Source organism: Bidens hawaiensis, unplaced genomic scaffold (assembly GCF_021521415.1).
Source record: "Bidens hawaiensis isolate Kalapana, Puna unplaced genomic scaffold, B.hawaiensis_p1.1 tig00032912_1, whole genome shotgun sequence".
NCBI classification, from domain to species: domain Eukaryota; kingdom Viridiplantae; phylum Streptophyta; class Magnoliopsida; order Asterales; family Asteraceae; genus Bidens; species Bidens hawaiensis.
Window position 1 is genome coordinate 60383 of NW_027495640.1, and position 15878 is coordinate 76260.

Genomic DNA, 15878 nt, shown 5'->3' on the forward strand with positions numbered 1-15878 from the left:
CGGGTTTGGGTTAGTTCGGGTCGGTGTTCGGTTTTTGTTTTTATGGTTCTTGTTGGGTACTTGTTCGGTTTGCTTTTGCGTTAGTTTGGGCCGGGTGCTTATATTTATGGTTGTGGTTTTCTCTTGCTATTCTAACTTGTATTTATCATTTTTAGATTTGGCAAGACTCGACATTGGCGGATCTCGACGATATGATTACGAGATTAATTCCAAAACTTTTTGATAGATTGTTTGTATGGGAACAATGATTCTCAATTGATAATCTTGGATTTATGTATTTTTGTGTTAGTACTTTATGAAATTAGCTGCATATTTATATTTTTGTAGCTGGATAAATTATGCTTCATATTTAAGATAGGAAACATATTATAAAGGGGAAAGCTGTAAATATATAATGCTAATACAAAACCGCTGTATTTAATTAATCAATAAAACCACTGTATATATTTAAAAAAACCGGTGTATTATGACACCGCTGTATATGATGACCGCTGTATAACAAAACTTTAAACCGCAGTTTATTGACCGCTGTATATGATGACCGTTGTATAACAAAACTTTAAACCGCTGTATAACAAAACTTTAGACGTTATCAGGATTTAGTCCAAGTTGATTGTTCTTATTCCACATATTATGAATCGAATGTTTATTGTTTATTATTTTGAATATAAACCATAATAAAAACTAATTGTTTCTTGTCAATCCATATGGAGAATACTTATTATATGTAGTAATGAATTTAATTGGAATAAACCTATAATTTTAATGTCATATATTGAAATGACTTAAAAAGAAATGGACTATATATGAAAATTGGTTGAAAAAAGATGAAGAGAACTATGATATTGACAAGTGGCAAAAGTGGTAAGCTTTTATTAGAAGAAATATATAATGAAAATCTTGTTATAATCGTTATTATATTGAACAAAAACACATTCGTCCACGTCACTTAAAAGATAAGATAAATACATTATTATTATTATTATTAATTAATAATAATAATAATAATAATAATTAATAATAATAATAATAATAATAAATAGGAGAAAGTGGGGTTATTATTATTATTATTATTTACTGTTTGATGTAAAGTATAATTACGATACTGCCCTTGTGGCTTGGCTACCAAGCAAAAACAGGAGTCTAGAATCTTCGGTGAAAACAAACGTGTGGGTCCATTTAGTTTACTTTTTTTTAACGGCATTTAGTTTACTTATTAGTGTGCGTATATTTTGGGTATTTTTGTTCAAATTAGCTCGTGATTGTAATTGGTTTGAAACTAATTATGTAGTGATTAGTTTGAAAACTGGTTGGTAATTTTCTTCATCAAAATCAGTTTAAGACAGGTTAATTGAATCGAGACGAAAACGAAACCGATTAAAACCCGAGTGTAAAAGATGTGCTTTTTTAACATTGCATCGACCTCAGTATATAATAAAATAAAATTAACAAACTAAGAGGTAAATCCAGCATCCATGTGAGCTCCATTTAGTGACTATTGTGGACTTCCTCTATTAGACTTGGTCTACTAGCCGCTTTATTATCGAATGAGTAAAGTAACCTGCAAGAATAACCAGTAAGATAATGTAAATGCTAGTTCATCATACCAAACATGTTATGGATCCCGGATGGCAAGTTACGACTCATAATCATTATCAAGATTTTGACCCACAATAGTGCCTCACTACGTATGACCTTATACAATGGCATGAGTCTGTCTCGTTTATGTGAAAAGTGGACCCCAAAATAATAAAAAAGGTTTTTGGTAATGGGTAGCTGATGATGTGAAAATGAAGAGGCTAAGGATATTTGTAGAGTTGGAAATGGAATTGAAGTTTTTAATAATTTGCAAACGTATTATGTGACAGATGACGTGACAGTTAAGGGAATAAGGGCGCACACAACATTGCGAATAGTGTAAGAAAGCATTTACACGTTAATTTTAAGTATGGTTAACTAATACCAAAATACAAAATGACTTATATTATCACATTTTTTATAACATAAATAGTACAACGATTGTGACCCATAACAGAATGAAGTATAAAAGGAGCTAGGAAGGACTGAAGAAGCAACCAATTAAACATTGACTCAACTTTATCCTTTAAAATATTTTATTATTATTTTCTCTAAAAGCTACGATATGCCTATATCAAATTTAAATATTTACATAAACATGGGTCAATCATGACTATAGATATGTATTTAATTACATTTATAATTTTGATCAACTCTAAATCATTTGTTTTCTTACGTTGCATAAACAAAAACGTTTCACCATATTAATAACTAGTACTCCCTCCGTCCCATTATAAGTGTCATAGTTTGATTTTTCAAGTCTTCCTTGATTAACTTTGACCGACAATATTTTTTGTTTGTGTTATATAATACTTGATGTAAAATATATGAATAGATTGGGTTTTAAATTTATTTTACATTGATATAATTTTCATCAAGTATTATATGACACAAACAAAAATATTTACGGTCAAGGTTGCAAAAGAAAGACTTGAAAAGTCAAATTAGGACACTTATAATAGGACGGAGGGAGTATCATTTGTTCATTCTCAACAAATTTGGAGTCGTGAATTATATCCTCTCATTTCAATCATGTCTAAGATTCAATCTTGGCAATAAACAACCGTGTCCTTCTCAAAGTGATTTATTCATTGACAATGAATGAAAACAAATAAACCTCTAGTTCTTAGTCATCCCTGATGATGATCTACATATATATATACTCACTCAATCGTTATTTCTCACCATCCCAGCTTAAATGAAGAACTTGGAGTCCTTAACATCTTCATTAAGGTCGCCAAAACCCGAACCCCTTTCCAACTCTTGAAGCATCTAACCCCTATACGCCACAAGATCCGCAACACAGGTGGGACCAATGATAACATATTGGTGCCACGCACAGAAGCGTAGCACAAGTGGTACACCACCTTCTGCATCTCATCGGGTAGGAACCCGTTCCCGTCCGAAATAACCGTGTAATGTACAGGCCTACTCGTTCCAATGTCCCACAAATGGCTGCAAAGGTAGAAATCAGGATTAGTCGGATGGACTATGTCAGTGTCCACAATGGTTCCCGGTGGCACGTTCCCGGACCTTTTATCCAAAAATAAGCGGGTCGCGTGTCCTTTTTGCGCCACAACAACCGTGAAAAACGGACTGTACTCTTTGGTGCAAATGGCTTTCTTCATACCAATCAATTCTCTGTCCAGCACCATCTTATACAGTTAAATTGCTCATCGCCCACAACATCACGAAACACGACGATATAGGCCGGTTTGACTCCGTTGACTTCATCATACTTATTGATCAGGCCCAAGCACAGACTCCTGAAGTCAGCAATCTCCTCCTGGCAGGCTTTTTGTTTCACCAAGTTTCAGGTTCTTCAGTTTTCTGATGAAGACTTGGTGGTCGATCTGATTCTCACGCCCTTCAGTAATATCAACCAGTCCCTACCTCTCAAGTGATTTTGCGGTTACAATTTTTTTTGTAATAATCTTGTCATCTTTTACAATGTTGGTTTCACCAAGCTAGGAAGCACGGAATCGCGAAACAGAGTGGAGTCCCCGTCCCGGGACGGCGTGGGGACGGGTTGTCGGGGAAACGCCGCCGAAACGTTTCCCGGCCGCTTCTAAAAATCGGGGACGGGATGTTATAAGTTTTCGGGCTTGGGTACGGCATCATAGATGTTTCCGAAACATTTCCTTGAAATTTTAGGGCTTTTAATTAATTTTTCAAATTCCTAAAATAGGTTTATAAATTAAGTATAACAGGAGACATTTGAGTTTAGTTTGACGCCATAAAAAAAGCAAACAAACCGTCCATATTATATGATATATCTTCTCATACTCCATAATATCAAAATCGTGAGCAGATCTCTATACTGTATTTTTTAAAAAAAAAATATTTTTTGGACTTTGTTTAAATCTATTTTTGAGTTTATTTTTATTTTTTTGGGTCGTACCCTTGCTGTACCCGTATCTTGGATTTTTGATTTTTGCCGTTTCCTGTACCCATAACGTCCCCGTTTCCTGGTCCTGTACCCGTTCCCGTGCTACTTAATCACCAAGTTTCAGTGTAGGTCATGCTAGCACACGACCGTCAACATGTGTCATGTCCATACTAACACTCATCTTAATGTTTTGAAACACCTTTGCACTGCAAATGTGAAACAATAATATTAGAACCGCAAACACAATGGCAATCCAAAACACTCATGGACTAAAAGCAACATATAATGTTGATAAAGAAGTTACATACCCATGTGTGCCTAATTCATACTCATCACGAACCATGCGGAGGATCTGCTCCCTCCTAATTTCTGGTGCAGCAAGAGACAATTGTTTTAGCTTATGTGCTGCTTCATGACCCAATTTATTGATAATAGTTTGAGAGGATCGACTAGTCAGTCTTGAATCCGTCTTTTACAACACTGGTTGTTATTTGAAATTTAGAGCACTAATATGAAACACACAGCAAATAGAAAATTATTGATGTAGTTTGAGAGAGGATCTCAAATTGAAATAATGAACAAGGAGAATGGTTTTTTGTGTTCGTACCATCATCTAGAGGTAAAGGAGAGAAAGAGAAAAAAGAGATGAATGAGAAAAGAACAATGAAGGTAAACTTATGGAGCAAATTTTGGAAGTATTGCAAATGTTATGTTTTAAGTGGTCAAGAAAAAGTTGTTTGACAACAAGAATAAGATAGGTATGGCCTTATTACTATAGACATGTTGGGAACTAAAATATTTTTGGACAAAACTTTTACTTAAGAGATGAAAATGGGCACTTTCGTAATTCTCATAAGTTTTAACGGTTTATGGGAAATTGACTAGGATTGGCTTATTTAAAACCATATACTCGTGCAAAAAGTTAATTCTATCAACTAAGTCCCCTAATTTCCCAAAAAGTCATGTTCTTCCTCAAAAAGAAGTAGCAAAATAACACATTTTAAACTTATATAATAAGTTAATAAATAGTTTAAATAAGCAATCCCAAATTGTAAGAATAAATATATGGATATGTATATTTATATATGGCCATCATTATCATTTATATAATAATTAGATCAAAATATTAATTATACCTTATAATTATATTAGCTAGGTAATTGTTGATGGACCAAATTATCCTTTCTTGCTAATCAAGGATTCCCCCTTGGGTGTATATAAATATATGGAGAGGCTAATTAACATCACATAACATAACCTCACCTAATATTTTCGTGACTGAAGAGGTAGGTCCTCGCAAAGCCCAGTTGGACCCGCAAGACACACCTTAGAGGTACGTCTGCGCAAAGATCAACTGGTTCCTCAGGACCCACCATGCTCAGAGAGATGAAGTGTCACACCCTCAAAATCCACTAACGGAGTTTTACCGTCAGAGGGTGTGAACTAACAGGATCGGATTCATTAGTTATAATCAAACCATAAAAACGTTTACGAGTAATTAAATGCGGAAGCGTAAAACCATAGAAAACAATGTTACGTTACGCAGGACGACTTAAAACCCAATGACAACAGTTAAAAATAAGTTTGCATAGTTAAAAGTGTTTCAAGCAATGCATGATCCTAAACCGCGCGCCCGCCTCGGCTACCTGAGAATAACATACTAAAAGTGTCAACACAAGGTTAGTGAGTTCACAGTTTATATAAAATAAAGCGTTTAGCGTTTGCGTTCAGCGTTTTGCGTTACAGCGTTTTGCGTTACAGCGTTTTGCGTTACAGCGTTTTGCGTTACCAGATAGTGTTATGTCAATTATATATCTATAGGTAGCTAGCCTATAAAACAAGTATCACTAAGTGTTCGACACCGAAACTGACTGTTTATCATTTGCCTTGCTACCAGGTCATCCAGACCATGGTATGTGTTTAGCCAAAATTACACCCACTCGACCTCCAGCTGAGTTTAGCGTTGGGTGGGGTTTGTCAAACCCAGTAGTACTACTCAACAATGACTCGCTATTATCCAATATTAAACGGTTCGATGTGAATGAAGGACTTTAGTTAACGCGTTTGCCACTTAGTCTTTACAAGTGATATATAATCTATATTAACAAAATCTTAAATGCGTTTCGGAGTATGTTATCTCCCCCAAGTGAAAAGCGTTTAAAAAGTTTAAAAGGGGAAAGTGAAACTCACTGTTTGCGAAGTATTCCCAAAATAATTCACCAAGATGCGCGTCACAGAAAAACTCTCTCTAGCGTTCTAAAACAATAAAGAGATTTTTCTAAGTGTCGGAATATTATCGAGTCTCTAGACCCGGCACATAATACCTATGCACACAACATGTTTCGTGTTTCGTTTGTGAATCGTGTGTGACTTTAACAAGTGTATTTGTGATACGTTACATGTGTAAGCAATTATTTACGTATCATGTATTCATAATGAACATCACTAGCAATTACTCCCCGTAAGGGCAATTTGGTCAACACATAACAATTAACTAGCAATTATTCCCCACGAGGGCAATTTGGTCAAATCATGACAATCAATTAGCAATTATTCCCCGCAAGGGCATTTTGGTCAAAACACGACAACTAATTAGCAATCATGTTGTTTCATGCAACTTTCACAAACTCAGCAGCTAGTTTCTTAACGACGGAATTCTACTTGAAAAACTAGTCTATTCCACCGATCATAGCATCACAATTAATTTACCAAAAATCATCACAAAAGCATATATGTCTTAGGTTTCCAGAACATATTTTATTATATTTTTATTCCACATATGTTTCTCACAATGATCAAAACATTACAGCAAACTCATAACAGTCAAATTCATGCGCAACAGAATGTTATTTGAAATTCCCGTTAAACTAAAAATTCAACAAATGCAAGACAACTTGGGTTAGGTTACTAACTCAATAAGTTAACTTCCAGAAGTGGAACCAACTCATTTGGCCTTGTAGTTCATGAGTTATGATATTTACAAAACAACCTAACAGCAGGTCTCACAATTCAGATTTGCACTTCAGTTTTGTAAAATAATAAAAGTTAACCTTTACTTGTCCAAAAATTATAAGTTTGGACTTTATGAAAACTAGACTCAACAAAGTACCCTGTAGTGTTAACAACCTCAACCAATTTCCACATTAACATTTATTTACAGTCGTCTAAACATAACTTACAATCTGTCCAGTACCAGTTTTGACCTTTAATCATAATTAAAGCGTTTGACCAACCAAAACACCTCCAAATTTGGCGTGGTTGGACTTTCTGAAAACTAGACTCAGAGTACTACTTTGTAGACTCATAATTTGCTCAGTTTTCTTTTATATTCAACAACTTACACATCATTCAATCTTAACAATCACTGTTGTCAAAAACTCAGCAAGCCTATACAATCATCTAACATGCATCCTAAGCATACGACATAACCCAAAACATGTAATACACATAATTAATCATAGAAAATTAGTAGCAACCCTCTAGGGTTTACAAACAATCAACGATTCATCAATCTTTCACCGTTCAAAATCACATATGATCCTCAATATCAACAACCAATACATAATCAATCATAAGAACACTTAATATGATATTCAATAGTTAGGGTTTTATACCTTAAAACGCAGAAATAAACCAAGGGAAACGTGAGGGGTGCTTAGAAACGAGTGTAGGATGCTCCGATTATGAAGAACAATATCAAAACAAGGTGATATGTGGGTGTGTGTGAGCTGCCGATCGCAAGGAGAGGGGAGGAAGGGGCTGCCGATCGGGGTAGAGGGAGAGGAGAGAAAAAGTGAGTTTGGGTTTAGGTTTATTATTATTTATAATAATACTATGTTACACTTAAGTCCCTCAACTTTCGATTGTTGCTTTTCTAGCTTAACTAACTAGTTCTAGTACATTGAGTTAACGTTTATAACGATGTTATCACACAACACATAAGTCTAACACATAATTATCACATAATTACTGTTTTGACGTTTTTCGTTTATTCACCAATCATTTGCGTCAACTCGTTTGCGTTTCGGTGCAATTCCCGAAAGACTACACATGTAGTAAGTGTTAAGCGTCATTTAAACCCTAGTTTAAATGTAATGAGGTGTGCGTTATAGATTCAGTGATCTTAAGTTTGAATTGACGGAGTTGAGTTAACGGAGTTAACCTGAAATTGACGATTGTCACATGAAGACCTTACACGCAGTAAGCCAGCTGTTCCCGCAGGAAAGCCTCCCAGTGGTACAGTACCCCGCCTGTTCCCGCAGCTGCAGATACAAGCCATGAGGGTAGGCTACCCGCACTAACAGTAAAGCTACACGCATAAGGCACTAACTCAATACTTCAGTAATGTCACCTGAAGAAGGAATGAGCAAGGCGGGAATATTCCCGCCCAAAAGACCCAGTCCGTACGCTTCCAGAAGATCTTTTGTACTATACCTACCAGGATATGGACAAATAGACAAGATCTGACTAAAGCGACCCATGAACCAATCACATGGTGACAGCTCATAGACAATAGTACCAGGAGGAGCACGCTCCAGTACAAAATGTCACTATCAGCCGCTGCCTACCCACCAACTCCCATCGTGGCACGAACATAGCCCGTAGTTGGTGGAAAAGGAATATTATACAGCTGGCCGTACCTGCTTGGAAACCTACCTTCGGCTATAAATACTCCAACACCTTGGAACGTATCATCATCTCATATTATCTTATCTTCTCTCTAGCTATTTCTCTCAATATACACTTATATTCAGAGCAATCTAGTCTGATTCTCACGCCGGAGGGTGGTCACAAGGAGGAACCCCCCCCCTTCTCAGTGACGAGCTCACGGTGTCTGTTTTGCAGGTCAAGAAGAATAACCATCTTTGCCGGACCTAACCCTCGTGGGAAACATATACTTAACCCTAAGATTATCCGTAATCTGCCGGGGTCACTTAGTGTTTCTTCATTGGCGCCATCCGTGCATTAAGCTAGAACTAATTCTCTTTCTCAGTTTATTCAAACTTCTGGGAAGATGGTTAAGGTTACTCAGATGCCAAGGCCACCGAGTGACCAAGAAACTCCGGTAACCACAACCCCAGCCACTGGGGGGAACACCGGTGAATACACGATTTTTACGAACACTACCTCGGCTACCCAAGCCGGGACAAGTGCAGTAAACAATCCTCCCTTGGGATTCATTGATACCCAGGTGGAGAAGCAACAGACGAGGCTTCCCCGCCAAACACTAGATCAAGTTAAGGCCTAGGCGGAAGCATGTCAGAAAGAATTCCTAGCTGAGTTGGATGAACGTTTACGTTCACTCCAACAGGCCAATGACGAATTCGGAAGCACTCGACAACAGCTCAACATGAGCAATGATTGCGAGTATTCGGATGATGATTGGGAAGAATCTGACAGTGACGCAAACCCTCGTCATAAGGCGAAAGGGAAGCGTAAAGAAGTAGACTTCCGCTCGAAAAGAAATTTTGGAGAAACTTTCAAGCCAAAGAGCGCAGGGGGAAACCCACATGACTTCTCCAAAACTTTCAGACCGACTGTTGCAAATGCGGGAACGTCCAAGTTTGCAAGAGACATTGCGGAAGCAATTGCTCCAAAAAGTGCCAAACAGATGTCCAACATAGGCACTTACGATGGCGTATCCGACCCAGACGATCACTTGAACAGATTCATAGCGGGGGCAACCGTCAGTAATTGGACGGAACCCACATGGTGTTACATGTTCCAAATGACACTCGTCGGGGCAGCCAGAGCATGGTTTGATCGTCTACCGGTCCACCACATCTACGATTGGGCAGACTTCCAGCACAAATTCAGCCAGCACTTCAGTCAACAAAGAAAATATACTGAAGAGCAATGGACGATCCTCAACTGCTTCCGAGAGGAAGATGAGTCTTTGCTAGACTTCATCACGCGCTTCAACTCAAAGAAGCTAAGTCTGGGCACTATTAGCGAAGATCTTGTTCGCGCTGCTTTCATCCAGGGCGCTGAAGACCCAGAGCTCATCCGCACCTTGACGGGTAAAGACGGCATGCCATCCACGTGGGATGCCATCATGACGGCAGCTAAACGCTTTGCGGAAACGGAGAAGCAACTGGGTAGAGATCTTCCCCAGAGCACAAACCTCTACACCCAGAAAACAAGAGAAAATAACGTCCTTACCGCCCGACAAAACAAAAAGAGGAAGCTTGGTATTTGGCAGTCAAGGGTAAACTTTGACACCTCATCCGGCTCTCACCCTCGGTTAGGCGGAAGGGACAACATGCAGTCGAACCGGAATCCCAGATGGACGCCACTCACCAAAAGCGTCACCGAGATATTTGCCACCGAAAGGCTCCCATGGCCAGAGGCTCCAATAATCCGACAGCGTCTAAACGCTGATCAAAACAAATCCTGTGACTTCCACGGGACAAAAGGCCACACCACGGAGGAATGCATATCCTTGAAGGACGTCGTCGAAGCATTCGTCAGAGATGGGAAACTCACACATCTCGTGGCGTAATGGATGCTGAGCAGGCTAACGCGTGTAGAACCCCAGTTGGGGAAAACATGGGTGAAACTGCAACTTCAATGTCGGAGACTACATACTGCGTAACAACGAGGTTCCGAACCAGGCGCATACCGGCACGAAAGGCTCGATGGCACCGCCATCCCAAGAACTTGGAATGGAGCTCAATTACGCAGATGCCACATGTAGATCAATTTCAAACTTGTAAAGAAAAGGCCTAGAGCCACTTCTAATGGAAATGATTCTCCTTATCACATTGATGTTGATAGCCTTACCTTTATACTTATGAACTGACCACACTGATATGCCGGTATTCACCGCATAAATAAGTGAGGGAGGAAGTAAGTCGTTGCATGTGGAAAGCGGCAAAACCCGCATAAACACAAACGGTAGAAAATTTCTAAAAAAAAAGATGAGGAAAACCTTCACGCAGGTCAGATATAGGTGAAGTTTGGTCATCCTACTAAGTGAAAGTGACGGTCCTACCCGCACAATCATGATAGAGGAAATTGAACATTAACCTATTATCAATCACGCGTCGAAAGGTTAACTTATTCAGAACACTTAGAAAATTTCTAAAGAAAAGATGAGGTAAACCTTCACGCGGGTCACATATAGGTGAAGTTTGGTCATCCTACTAAGTGAAAGTGACGGTCCTACCCGCACAATCATGATAGAGGAAATTGAACATTAACCTATTATCAATCACGCGTCGAAAGGTTAACTTATTCGAAACACTTAGAAAATTGCTAAGTTAAACTAAAATATGCATGAGCAAATCACGGCAAGGCGTTAACAAAATATTTATATCACAATAAAAATTCAAACATTACAAGAATGGCTAGGTATCTACCCGCCTACAAAAATACAAATCTATCCTAACGGTTGGAAGGGATCTCAAGGTTCAAGCTTCAGGACCACTCCCTCCAAACCCACTCGAACCCGCACCATCAGTTGTCTGCGGCGGTTCGAGGAAAGCCTTGAGAACAGCTAGCCCGTCATCAGCAGCTGCAATTTCGTTCACCTTCTCCACAATCGGATGCGGGAAGGCAGCATACTGGTTCACAGCTTGGTCGTAGGCAGCTTCAGTGTCTACATCGTGTAAAGGAAAGTTGGAAGGCGGGATGCCCTTCTCTGCAAATCCTAGACCAAGCAGGAAACCAGCTTTCTCCCCATCCTCACGAGAAGCGTTGAGGGCTGCACTCATGGCATCGTCATAAGATGTGTTCGCGAAAATCCGATGCACAACCTATATATATATATATATATATATTTATATATATATATATATATATAAAGGAACTTTTCTAACTATAAAGAAAAGCGTAAAGAAATTATGGAGCTACGCGTACCTGCGGCAACGCTTCTCGTAGAAGCCATTCCTTAGTGATCAGAGCTTCTTGAAGGGTAGCTTGAGCTTGATCGCGGGCACGTTCGGCTTCATTCTTGTTGAGGTTGGCAAGCAACACATCCTTAGCAGCAGCCTCTTCAACGCCCTTGAGCTTGCGCTCAGTGCGATCAAGCATACCCTTCTGATCCAGGAGCTCTTGGAGCTTCTTGGCATCTTCTAAAGCCAAAGCATCATGAGCCTGCTGAAGCTTCTCTAGTTTGGCTTTGAGCTCTTCGTTCTCAGTGCGCAGAGGCTCAGCAACGACTTCAGCTTTGGTGGCCCTCTCGGTCGCATTACGCGCAATTTCCTTGGCCAACCTAAGCTGTTCGTTAACAGCTTAGGTAGCCTTGGAACGGGCCTCATGCCTAGCCTGAATCTCGACCTCAAGGTCCTTGAAGGCCTTCTCCTTCTCCGTGGCGGTGGCAGCAAGCCTCTTGTTCTCCTCCAGCAATGCTCGCGCCTGAGCCACTTCCAGGCTACGCGCAGTCTTTAACTTGTCGTTTTCACGACAAAGTAGCTCGACGCGCGGCTGCATCCGGGCAAGGAGGATTCGGAGCTCGTTGGACAGCCTACCCTCCTAGTAGCTGGCCATTGCCTCCCCCAACGCACCGCTTGGAGCGGCATGGCGCGCCTAGTCGACGCAGTCCGCAACCGTTCGGAGGGTCGTTCCCCGGCGGATATTCCACCGTGGAGCGTACACCTCATTGGAATCCGAAACTACAAAAACAAAAAACAGTTTGGAAAAAAAATGACAAAAATGGATAATAGGCCCAAATAACCCCACGCACCTGTAGGGTCGATAACAGGCCGGTAGCCGCCGAACCCGTCACCCGAACCTAAGGGATATCCATCCAAGAGGTCAAGGAGATGGGAAGGAGGCAAAGATAGGCTAGAGGTCCCAACCCCGAACATACCTGAAGAACCGGCCATGGACGAGATAGTCGCTGACGCCGGAGGGGGCATGGTAGAAGCCATCGTGGTAGAGACCATCGGAGGTGAACTCATTGGAGATGAACTCATAACCGTGGTCGGCGCTGCGGATGAGCTTGCAGAAAAAGTCACCGCCGGCCCAGTGAAGGATGTGGTAAAGATAGCACTGACGGCTGGCGGAGATGAAGTCATAACTGGAACAGTTGACTCAACAGTATGAGCAACTGAACCAGCACCGGAAACAGGCGCAGCCGCCTGGGTCATCGCCTCGGATAGATTGACCAAACCTATCGTCGTGGGTCCTGAACTGCTTCTTCCCGCACCACTCTGGAAAGCGGATACGTCCACCCCTACGTGAAGACAACAAAAAATATTAAAAACAATGGCGAAAAGAAATGCGGGGAAGGTAAAAAATTATACTTACGGGTTTTCTTAATCTTGAAAGACCTGACGGGCGGAGACGAACCAGATGGAACTGGCCTCTTCACGCCAGTCACCGTCGCAACGCTTGGTTGCTCGGAGGTGACAGCCGTCTCAACCTCCGAGACAATGGTCTCGCCATCACCAAGGTCCCCCGCCGCCTCCTCACTCTCAGTCTCGGAATCAGACTGATTCCCCAGGTCGACGACGGAAGCAACCTTCGCCTTGCCCTTCCCGCCAGCAGCCTTCTTCTTCCTCACAAAGAAGGGCCCATCTGCGGATTCCTCATCAGAAGATGACAAAATCAGAGGAATTCCGGCAGAAGTTTGAGCATGAAGAGGACGAGGGTTGAAGAACTTATTACCTGGCCGAGTGGCGCTTAGGATCTCATGACCTGCCGGATAGACTTCTGCGAACCTATCCGCAGTTTGCTCCAAGATGGGCAACTCGTTCTCGTCAAGATCACGAGTACCCAACCGTGCGGGACCACCAGTCTCCCGCGGATACAGGAGCGATTGTAAGTCGTTCCCCTCTGAAATAAGAAAAGATAACAGTTCGTTGAAAAACCCTAAATCAACACAAAAAATGGAGCATACCGTAAGGAATGGAGCTCAAACCGTATTCAAGGACGATGGGTATTTGCGGCATCCCAGACCCGGCATCCTTCCACACGCGGCTCATCCCGAGCATCACCATCCCAGACTCCGCGAAGCGATAAACCGGGGTCTGGATTGTGACATCTGACCCGATCCGACCCGACCCAGGTACCCGTTTCTCCGATCTGATCTCTTCCTTTTATGATTTAATATTTATTTATACTTATACTTTATTTTTAATAATAATGTTTTCCTTCCCGCCTCTTTCTCTCTCTTTCTTTCCGCCGTCCCGTCCCTCTCCTCCTTTCTTTCCGCCTTCTTTTCCCTCTTGTCGCCGTCCCGCCCTTACGCCTTGTTTCCCTCTTTTTCTTCTAACTCTTTGCTTGTCCTTTGTTCCTTCCCGCCTAAGGTTGTCTGCGCAGCTCCACGCGCCAGACCCCTTACAAGGAATCCTGCGTGAAGACCACCTGTTTCAGCGATACGCGAGACGAACTCTTCCCGCAGCGCGCTAAGAATTGTAATTCTTCTCGCAGCGCGCTAAGAACGGTAGTTCTTCCCGCGACGCGCTAAGGATTTGTAGTTCTTCTCGCAGCGCGCTAAGAATCGTAGTTCATCCCTCGACGCGCGAAGAATTATAGTTCTTCCCGCGGCGCTCTAGGAATTTTAGTTCCTCCCGCGGCGCGCTAAGAAATGTGATTCTTCCCGCGGCGCGCTTAGAAATGTAGTTCTTTCCGCGACGCGTTAAGGTTGGTTCTGTCTGCCTTCGCGCTCGCGCTCTCTTAACCTTCTGTGTCTGCCTTCGCGCTCGAGCCTTCTCGCGCTAAACCCTTTGAGTTTTCTTCTGTTTAATCTAGCCATTGCTTTTGTGTTGTCTTATCTTTTGTGCTGTTGACCTAATCTGCTTTATGTCTGAAAAGCCACTTTTGGCGCAGCATGCGCACCAACCCCATTGGTTGGCAGAAAAAGTGACTGACATTATCTTTTGAGATCTGCTTTCTCCATGCTTGACCAGTACCTTTTTCTGAACCGCCCATGCCTTTTTACTGTTAACCTGTCAGCTTTTTCTCTTTTTCCCTGCTGCCATATCTTTTGATATCTTTTGCTTTTGGAATCTTTTACTTTTTGAGATCTTTTCCCCTTTTTCTAGGGATTGTGTCTCCTAGGGTTTCCCTATAAATAATAGTATTATTTCTCCTAACACTACACACACAAAACACTTAATCTCTCCTGTTCTCCTTGTTTTATGTTATCTGTGTTTACTCTGCGCGTGCGCGAATGAATGTATTTATTAAATATTGACACCCAATAGTGTCACGAGTAATGAAACAATATGTGGCGCCCCGATGTATAATCCGCCTTTGGTCGGGGTGTTACAGATTGGTATCAGAGCTCGTTGACTTTAGGATAGGTGGTTAGACGTAACGGCCTAGAATACCTAAGAGTCCCTTCTCGCGCATGAGAGAAATCTCATGTTTGCGCGCCTATTGTTAATTACTCTTTATTTATGAATATGCTCGCGCTTGCGCAGTATATGATTTTATGTTTTATTTCGCGATATTTCGATTCTTGTTGAATTTCGATTTTTATTGATTTTACTTACATATTCGTTTGTTGGGTTTGAAAATCCGAAAAAGTCATGGTGATACATGAATAGTTGATTTTCAATTTCCATTTACGATTATGTTCTGAGGTTGGAGACTTGAAAAGTCATGGTGATACATGAATTGTCAACCTCCAATACTCATTTTCTTGTATATTTTATATTGAAGATTGAAAAGTCATGGTGATACATGAATCGTCAATCTCCAATACTCGTTTGCTCGTATATTTTAAATTGGGAATTCGGAAAGTCATGGTGATACATGAATTGTCGATTCTTGATTCGAATTTGTTACCTTTATTAAGTCTGCATTTAGGGTCATTTATTTTACTTTAACTTTTGACAGTAACTGACTCCGCGAAACCAAGCTTTTCGAGGTTATACTTTGCGCTAAAACCAAGATATTAACTAAAATTAAAACTTTTATAGAATGCCTCCGCTATCAGCTCGCCATCTCAAGAAGAAAG

General features: G+C 40.9%; 1 protein-coding gene across 1 annotated transcript; it reads right to left on the bottom strand.

Moving 5' to 3' along the window:
- Positions 1-2759: 2759 nt before the first annotated feature.
- Positions 2760-3233, bottom strand: LOC143584323 (protein argonaute 2-like). The gene has a single exon (XM_077066405.1). The coding sequence runs from the start codon at positions 3231-3233 to the stop codon at positions 2760-2762; it is 474 nt and encodes a 157-aa protein (XP_076922520.1).
- Positions 3234-15878: the final 12645 nt, after the last annotated feature.